The sequence below is a fragment of the Octopus bimaculoides genome, chromosome 19, assembly GCF_046866305.1.
Source record: "Octopus bimaculoides isolate indiv1 chromosome 19, ASM4686630v1, whole genome shotgun sequence".
Classification (NCBI taxonomy): domain Eukaryota; kingdom Metazoa; phylum Mollusca; class Cephalopoda; order Octopoda; family Octopodidae; genus Octopus; species Octopus bimaculoides.
This window is the reverse complement of record NC_142946.1, coordinates 25,334,845-25,344,830: the sequence shown is the minus strand read 5'-3', so window position 1 is coordinate 25,344,830 and position 9,986 is coordinate 25,334,845. Positions and strand designations below refer to the sequence as shown.

The 9,986-nt window shown below is 31.1% G+C and overlaps 1 protein-coding gene across 1 annotated transcript in view; it reads right to left on the bottom strand.

The window, feature by feature from the left end:
• Positions 1–8,377, bottom strand: part of LOC106877515 (uncharacterized) — a 74,496-nt gene extending 66,119 nt beyond the window's left edge. Inside the window, exons 1-4 of the mRNA XM_089337827.1 lie at positions 8,362–8,377; positions 2,071–2,205; positions 1,794–1,838; positions 708–770 (exon numbers count right to left, since the gene is read on the bottom strand). Coding sequence (XP_089193953.1) covers positions 708–770; positions 1,794–1,838; positions 2,071–2,190 — 228 coding nt within the window. The 5' untranslated portion in view covers positions 2,191–2,205; positions 8,362–8,377. The remainder of the gene's footprint in view (positions 1–707; positions 771–1,793; positions 1,839–2,070; positions 2,206–8,361) is intronic.
• Between the last annotated feature and the right edge of the window lie 1,609 nt (positions 8,378–9,986).

The following is a 9,986-nucleotide window of genomic DNA, read 5'->3' as shown; positions in this document are numbered from 1 at the left end:
AAGCTAATTTGATAAAAGCAACTTGAGTAAAATGGCTTATTTGAAGGCTTAATTCAATGATAACTAGGTCTGGCACTGCTTAAAATTTTTGTATCTAAAATCTAACAGTGGAACAATGAATGAATTTTGAACCTTTTTAGTATTTTGTTAATTTTCCATTACATAGGTGTTTTGAAATTCAGATATTTATTTATACAACCTATGTAGACTATTATTATTGTTGTTGAATTGTTCCACTCAGTGGAGGTTGATTATTTGTATGGTAAATAAGAAGCTACAGAGTAAATATTGCAAAAGTTGTTAATTTTTAACACTTTTAGCTCAGCACTACAAACTGACCCAATTCTCATCATTTATGCAATGTCTCACCATTCCACACTACAGTACTTGTTCTACATCTGTTATCTGGACTTGCAAGAGTAATATATATGAACCAAGGACACAGTGCAGTGATAGTAACAGTTTACAAAGTATTGAATATTTGGCTAGTTACTGGAATCTTATTGATTTCTTAAGTTGCAATTATCAATTAATTTAGCAATAATAAAATTTCTGATAACTTTTCAAATGGATAACATGCTATAAAGTGAGAGGAGAAGAGGTATGATACAAAATGTAAACACATAGTCTACTACACACTAAAACTATAAATCAAAAACACCTGAAGACTGATGACTGAAGAATGATCAATAAAATAAATGTTTTACCTGAGTTCCATTGCATCCATCTAGACCAGGAGAACCACGGGGTCCAACAGGACCAGGTACACCCTAAAATGAAAAAGAAATAATATTAATATTGAAATTATTTAACTGTGGCCTATTAATAATATTGCTGATATTCCCTTTGAAATTGAGAATGATAATCAAGCAGATTCAACTTCTGTGGATTCACATGTAACTTAATATGCTAAAGTGGAATCCAAAATTCATGTGCAGGATAGCTATTTGTTGTCCCCTATGAGAAGAGTTGATGTGTTGGTTATCTTGCACAACTTTCTATTCTAACTTTTACTCTCTAAGATGTTTACTTCATGTGCTGTATTGAAGTATTAGGCATTGATGCCAAAATGACTAGGATTCACAAACAAATTTCCATTGGTGATTATTATTATTATTATTATTATTGTTGTTGTTGTTGTTGTTGTTGTTGTTGTTGTTGTTGTTGTTGTTGTTATTATTGAAGGTGGTGAGCTGGCATAATTGTTAGCGTGTGGAAAAAAATGCTCAGCGGTATTGCTTCTGACTTTACACTCTGCATTCAAATTCTGCCAAGTTTGACTTTGCCTTTCATCTTTTCAGGGTCGATAAAATAAGTACTAGTTATGCACTGGGGTCGATGTAATTGACTAGCCCCAAACTTTCAGGTCTTGTGCTCATAGTTGAAAGGATTATTATTATTATTATTATTATTATTATTATTATCATTATTATTGTTATTATTATTATTTAGTTAGTTAGTTAGTTAGTTAAGGATTAAAGAGCAGACCCTCCGTTCTTTTATTTATTCAGGGCCTCCAAGATTGGTGGGTAGAAGTGGAGAAGTTATCTTTAAACTGGAGGCCTAGCCTGAAAGTTTTCCACAAAATGAAATGCACTAACTTTGTCTGAAGACCAAGTAGTTGCAATAAACTTGGTGTTGGGCTAAGACTCCCACCATTAGATATAAAACAATTAATAAATTATTGACGATCAACTGTTGCTAAATAAATTATTCAAATGTGTAGAAAGATACTTTTAAATATACAAAGATTTTACACATTAAAAGAATTAGAAAATCTGAAGCATACATACTGGAATTCCGTTCACACCAGGGAAACCTGGGATACCAATTTTTCCCTGAAAATAACAAAGTTTGGGATCAACTAAGGTTGAAACAAATAAATCATTCAATTTTCAAAAGTTAAAAAAACAAAACAAAACATTATTACCATATTATTACAAAAAGTTACCAGATGAATATAAAATGGAAAAGCCATTTTTTTAATGAAAGAATTGTGAATTATTTTTCTGAATGTCTTTTTTCTTTGAATTTAGAAGAAATATTAAATATAAAATTAAAATATATTACTCTGTCTCCTTTTAAACCAACTGGTCCTGGTGGCCCTGCTCTCCCTTTCTCTCCTTTAGGTCCAATTAGTCCTTCGGGTCCTGGATAGCCACGGACCCCTTGAAGTCCAGGTGGTCCCATTGGTCCATGGGGACCCTTTACATAAGAAGAAAAAGAAAATTGGCAAAATATAAAATTAAGTTACAAAGCAATTGACAATGTTATTTCAAAGCTAAAACTACAAGAATGTTTTAAAATTAAAATTTTTCTTTCCTTTGTTCTGTACACACACACATACACACATATATCTAAATCTATCTATCAAGTATTGCTTATGGTCATCTTAATGTGGCAGTCATGTGGAAGTGATAGCATGAATACCTTGTCTTTCAGATATCCCTAAAGGAAAAAGTCACAAGGCGTTAGGCTGGAGGACTTGTAGGGAGGGGCAGACTATCACTGGCAAATCATTTACCCAAGCACAGCCAATTCAGTGTTCTGGAAAATACTTGTTTAGGTAATTGTGTAGGTGTCTATGCCAATGTGGCCAGTCCCCATCTTGCTGCATAATGAAGTTAGGTACCTCTTCTTCCAACTGGGCAATAACCAAATGGACAGTATGTCGAGATGGGTATACCCTGTAACAGAGGACTCGGTGAAGAAATAAAGCCCAAACACTCTTTGGTTTGTTATGATGCAGAAAACTTTTGGAAAATCATGTTTACTTTCCAGTATGGCATGTGGATCTACCAAGCCCTAAAATCTCAAATTATGCCAGTTCACTTTGCCTCTTAGGTGAAACCTAGCTTCGTTAGTAAACATAAGTCTATCAGTGAAACCATTCAGCTTGAGCGGTGCTTGCAAATCCACACAGAACTCTCTTCATTTTGGTTTGTTCTTTGGTTTTAGCTCTTGTGCCATGTGAAATTTGGAAAGTTTGAACTCCAAATATTTGTGTAACACATGCCACCTATATTGGAGGGAAACTCTTCACCTATATTGGGGGGAAATAAATTTCTGTAGAAAATATTAAGTGCCCAGCCTGTCAGCTATTTGCAACATTATTTCTGTATAAATTAGAAGTGAAATTTGTTTATTTGACAGTGCATACTTGCTGCTGATGATATCCAAATACAAAGAATACAGAATCAAGCAATTCCACCACCACTACTGGATGCTTTTCACCTGCTACTGATGCTTCTGTGCTTTTTAGTACTATACATCTCTATGTGATGTTTTCTTAAGATGAATAACACAGTGTTGTTGCTTTCTTACAGTATATCCTCATTAAGTAAGCTATACAGGATGCTTTACAAAAGGGTCTTTTCTGTTGCTGTCAGTTTTCTATTTTAAAAAAAATTTGTTCCAATTGTTTTCAAATTTGGTGTACTGATTTAGTTTTGTATGCTAATTATGAAAAGGAATTTCATTTTTGCCATAAATAAATAAATAAAGAATTAATAGCTTTTAAAGTTGGCAAATTTTGAGTAATTTTAGCTAACTGAAAGCTACTGGTGCTTGTTTCCATAGTAAGAAGCAAAGCTGTAATCTGCTTCCAGAATCACCATAACCACCACAAGTATCTTCTTTTAATCTGTGTATTTTCTTTGACGATGACCCTAACCCTAATATACAGAATCTTTTTGTAATTTTTCGAAAGCAAAAATTATTTCGTTGAGAATTATTTTTCCTTTTTATATTATTTAGATGCCTGTTTTACCATTTCAAATGATTTTATTCATGAAAACTAATTAAAACTTCTTTTAATTTTCATCATCGTAATGTTTTCAATTTGTTTATCAATATTTTGTTATTGTAATGTTTTTGCTTTCATTTTGTGATAGCTATCACACAAAACTGCTAGCTTCCAAATTCTGTCTTCTAACTGGGTAAAAATTTTTCTAAAATTTTAAACCTCTGTAAAATTTTTCAAAATATTTTTTTCTGGAATAAATGAATCACAAAATCAGATTCAGTGTGAAAAATTACATCAATGTATCAAATTTGAAAATTTTCACTTAATTCTAAAACTTCAAAATCTTTGACAGCGACAGAAAAGATTAAAAAAATAAAAGAAAATAAGTAAAGAACTGGATCAATTTAATACTCCTATAAAGTATTGTATATGTGAATGGAGTCATAAAAGAAAGCTTAACCCTATAAACGATGGTTGCAAGAGTCATCTCCCTTAGACATTTTTCTTTTTCAATACTTAACAGAAAATCTCAACATAGAGCGTTTTGTTATCAGACAACATAAGGAGGTCGACGAGCTGGCCCATCGTTTGCCCATCGAACAAAATACTTAACAGCATTTCGTCCAGCTCCTGACGTTCCAAGTTCATATTCTGCCAAGGTCAGCTTTGCCTTTCACTCTTTCAGGGGCGATAAGATAAAGTACCAGTCAAGTACTGATGTCAATGTAATAAACTTCTCCTACTTAAAACTGTGTTAAAATTAGAAAGAGCGGTGGAGTGACAGAAGCTATATAGTGGCACTTTATAGGTCTAACAACATTTAGTGTTTCATATTTCTATATTTTGAGTTCAAAGAAACATTAGCAAATTACTAAAATAAAGTAAAATTAAAATCTTCTACTATGTGTATGTAGTATATGAAACACTTTGCTCAGAGCCTCACTCAAGTATATTTCACGAAATGAAAAGATGCTTTTATTGCTTGGCATTGTGCAATATTTTTTTAATATATATTTATTCTGTTTTGTTCTAATTTGGCATTATTCCAATTTATTAGCATGTGATCTGCTCCTGTCTTTTTTGCTTGCAAGTTTATACTGTTTTTCTTGATTCTTACATCAGTTCATTGTCATGAGAGCAAAACTACGTCTTATATACAATTTTATGTCAAGTCAAGTGTTAACATTTTAGAGAGTAATAAGTTTTTCCATTCAAAACCGCTAAATCTAGAGTATTATATTTCTTGCATAAATCAAAATAAGTAATGTAGTATCAATATTATACCTCCCTAAGAATCAATTGGTTAATTAAAAAAAAATATATAATTTTTTTTTTCATATTTTGTTATGAATAAGTATAAGACATTTCTAAAGGAAGCTGAAGATGTGTTGAGTAATTCACAGGGTCAAGCAAGGTAATTCAGATGGGCATGTGAAAGATATAATGTCAGCAATTATATTTAAATTCTTTTTAAATAAAATTATAAGCTGCAAGAGTAAATTGTCACATTACATAGAGGAGTAGCGAAAATGACATACATATTCATTTGTAAAACATTCTGGCAGATTCAAACATGAATATGTTTATTGTTGTTGCATTTTGTCTTTAGAGAACAAGTTCTCCTTTCTGAAGGTGTGTGTACACAACACTCAATTCATTGAATTAACAGGACTTTGAGACACTGAGGTGTTTTGACTTGGTTGTGTCTCTTCTGTCAAAGTTACCCAATCTAAACAAAACATTTTTTTTTTCAAAGAATTCAGTAAACAAATTAGTGTATAAATCACTAAATTCACTTCTTAATTAAATTAATGGATTTTTTAATGCATTTAGTATATTAAAAAATTCTTCTGTGTTTTTCCAGTAAGAAAATGAAATTTTCGATTATTTGAGATTAAATAACTTATTTGGATATTTTTCTTTGAATTATATTTTAACTCTTAACGTCATGTTGAACACACGGTGATCCTGTAATGATTTTGTAGAACAGATATGAACGATAGAAGACAGGAGTTCTCTCCCTTGTTAATTTAATTCTTGGGATATCATTTCAGGACTGGTCGAGTGTTGTAGTTGTGTATGGTAATTAAGAGTTAGATTATAAATCTAATTAAATCTGAACTTCAAGTTTCATATAATTATCAGTATTTAGAGTTAAAGTTCATATAATGAATTGGTTTATTTTTAAATATGTTCTTTAAAATACTTGTTCATCAAATGAGAGGTTGGTATAGAAGTATGATTTATACAGAAGTTTGGTGATTATCTCATGGCAAAATTCTTAAAAAATACTGAACAACTGAAGAATGAAGGAGAGGAAAAAAGGTGGGGAGATCGTGCATTTTGCAATTCTATTCAGCGTGTTAATTTTATAATACATGGCTTGTATTTTAAAGAAGTAATGCATTTATTCTCTCTATTCAAAGCAAAGATAATATGTTAACAATATATAAAAAGTGCTTTTCAAAAGGAGACTGTCAAAATATCTTTCCTTCATAACTCAGGAGTACATTAGAAGTAATGGAAATGCTGAAAGATGAAATTTCCCAGATTTCTTCTCATGACTAGTGTAAAAAATTAAAAATTCCCACTTTGACTTCTCTTGTGTAGCAAATGAAACATTTACATGAAATTTTGATCTCTTATAATTCTTGTCAACTTTTTTTTTATTTCTTCTCTATTATTTAATAAATAAAGTGTAGTAATCACTTAGGCTTTGAAGGCAACATCCAAGTTATTCTTACATTAAAAACCTTTGATATTCAGGATGGTGTTGTATCAAAACTAAAACAGCATTATTTTTCATAAACCCTAAGTGGAAATGTTTTGAATAAAATTCTTTAATTTTGAGATTTTTATAATTAATTTTACTTTTGTGCATGTCAGTATATTTACTTCTTTTTATTCCTTGATATCAATTGATCCAATAAATATTTTTTTGCCTAAATTTTTGTATATAGTACAATATGAAACAATTTTAAAGTGTTTGACATGATCTTGTTCACTTTGAAGGCTGCAGTTAATTTCATTTTACATACATACATCTTGGAGAAATACCTAAAAAAAGACCCTTGTATTAGAATGACAATAATAATTTCAAATTTTCTTGAGTTTAACTTTTTAATAACATTTAATTGTTTTACTCCTTAGAAAGTGGCTGTCGTTAAAGTTAACTTTGGCTCTGGAGTTCTAGTAACTCTTGAATTCTTATAGTACTAGCTCTATATAAATCCATCAGTTCTTTTAGAAATCAAAGATTTTGATGAAAATGCTGTTAGTCTTGTATTAATATCATAAAAATATAACTATTGCATAAATTTGGATGAAACTTAGAAGAAGCTGTGATTATTGGTGTACATTGCAAATGTAGTTTCTATTATTATGTCACTGTCCTTCACACAGGTAGGCTGAATAGAAATAAGTTGATTACAAATAGATGTTTTCACATAAATTTACAATATATTGATTCCTGGGCATTGATTTCTTGTTTCAGAGTGGATTTTCCTTTCAGTAGTCTTGGTAACTTGGAAGCTGTGCAACTCCCATCACAACCAGTACTCTGATATATGACTTCACCACCTCCATTGATGATGCCTTAAGGCAGTATTTTCTTCAACTTTATAAGTCCAGATATAAATTCTAGTCAGAATATCTCTCTAATTATTTTCTACAACTAACTTCAAGCTATCTCTAATTAAATCATAAGTAATATTTCTGAATTCTAACTCACCACTTAATGTATCACCCTACATGATGCTTGAAAACTGAAGCAAGAAAAACAGCCAAAGAAATTCACTGAATAAACAACAAATATAAGCACATGAGGTAAACAGGAAGCCTTTTGATGAGAAGTTCTTGCTAAAATGAGGCCAAACTTTGTTTCTCACACAGTATAGTTCTTATCTCAGTTCCCTGTTTTTTTTTGCCTTAAGCAATGACAAGCAGTATAGTTATGTGCAGTTCAGGACTTGGCAAAAGTTGTGGGTATTTGAAATATAGGGAGTTAAGAGTTAATAATAGAAATTATTTTTGCCAGTCATTTAAATAGAGCATACATAAATAGATACGTACACATGTACATTTTTATTTTAAAATTTTCATTTCAACTAGTCATTACTGGAAAGTGTGTGTAATAGTTGAGAAACAGCTTTCATTCCAGGATTTAATGTCAGTTAACCACAGCCATTATTTTTAGGAAAATTTAAGCTGGACAAAAACTACATCTCCTCCTAAAGAAATTCACAACTATTATCACTATCCACAGCTTGTATTTACAGCTTAGTAGACTGAGTCAGTGGAAGCTAAGACTTTTGTTTCAGGGCACAGCATCATATATGTGACTAACAAAAAGTTTCAGTGATAGATTGTGAAAATTCTTTTAGCTGCAGCTCTCAAATATTACGAAATACTTTGTTAGTGTGTGATTAATTTTTCACTAATGATGAAAATCAAGGAAAATTATTTCTCAGCATAGAGCAAAGAGCTATGCTTTCTTTCTTATGGAATATTAATTCTTGTAATCCATGAGTTGATTCCAAATTTTACAAAACTTGTTTCAGGCATTTGATATGCTGATCAAAAAACAGGATTAAAAGAAAACATAAAAATGTATTTACCCGAGATCCCTTTTCTCCAATACATTTGCAACTGTTATTTCCACATATTCTTCCACATTCTGGATTTTGCTGAAATCATAAAAAAGAGGGAAAAAAATTAATAAAGGAATAAAGAAATCATGCTTCGACTCAACACTAAACATACTAACCAATCTCTGTTCTTTTTATATTGATGTGTAGACCTGGTCTATCCCTTTCTGCTCTTAGTATACAGACATGTAACCCCAGTCCACCCAGTACCTTCTCTCATAAGATGAATGGGCAAAAAGAAAAATCAAATTAGTTTCATTTTTATTTTAAGCAAAAAAGGAATATATGATGATATGTGATGGAAAGAGAAATTAATGGAAGTGACATAAGATAAATGTTTCTAGAATTTAGTAAAAAGAACATAATCTTGCTAACATGAGTTCCCTTGAAATCAACTAAGTAGAATAATGTAGGAGGTGATTTCTACATTATATCGTTAGTCACAAGAAAACACCATTGGAACTTTATAGCACATACATAAAGACCAAAAGATATTATCACTTTTTGTTCTTTCCATGTCTTCTATAGTGACCACTGTTTAGTGATAATTCTTAAATTAAAGAAATGTTTGTGTTTACAAAATTGTTTAGAATTAGGAATTATAACCCTAATTATATTTGAAGAGTTAATTGTATACTCCTAAATGTGTACAATTAAATAAATCTAAGGTGTTGTTTTGTAGCAGATGAACTCTTATTCTGTTTAGAGAAACTATTCATGTAGTATTTGAACAAACAGAAATGTTACTGATAATATTTGGGACAAAATAAATACCTTACAATAGTTAGGAATGAAATTTAAATCTTGCAAAGATAAACTTTCATCCTTTCAAGTTCAATAAAATAAAGTTCCAGTCAAATACAGGAATCAGTTTAACTCCCTATATCTCTTCCTACCCCAAATATATAACCTTGTGCCTGTGTTTGATATCAGTATTGAAAAGCCTCGCTTGTGATGAGAATGTTGTGACCTCGAGATAAATTGAGATTCACTAGCATAGAGATTGTTTATAGATGCAACAAATGTAACATGTTTTCTGACGTCTGGTAATTGATTTGGTAGACACACACAAAATTATCCACCATCTTTCCAACAACAACTTTGGACACCTTTTTGAATTCCATATGTCTAACACTAGTGGACATGCTTACAAAATCAAAGAAACAACACAACAGCCATGACTTTCAGAAACATCTTTTCACAGAATTGCTGAACCATGGAATAAACTACTTGCATCAGTTGTCACACTACATCCTTCAAAACTTCCAGTGGTTCCTGAAATTCACCAACAGTACACCTGATGCCCCCCACCCCTGTTTCTTCTTCTTCTTCTTCTTCTTCTTCTTCTTCTTTGTTAAGACTTTTTCACTGGTCACTTTCTGTGCATATTCTATGTACTATTCATGCAGTTTTAGTTACTTTTTCTAATGAGTTGTAGTGCACCTGTGCACTGTATACAATGACTTCATTACATATAATATAGTGATAAATTCTCTCTCTGTATGTGTGTGTGTGTATATATATATATATATATACACTAACACACGCACGCATACATACATACATACATACATACATACATACATACATACATA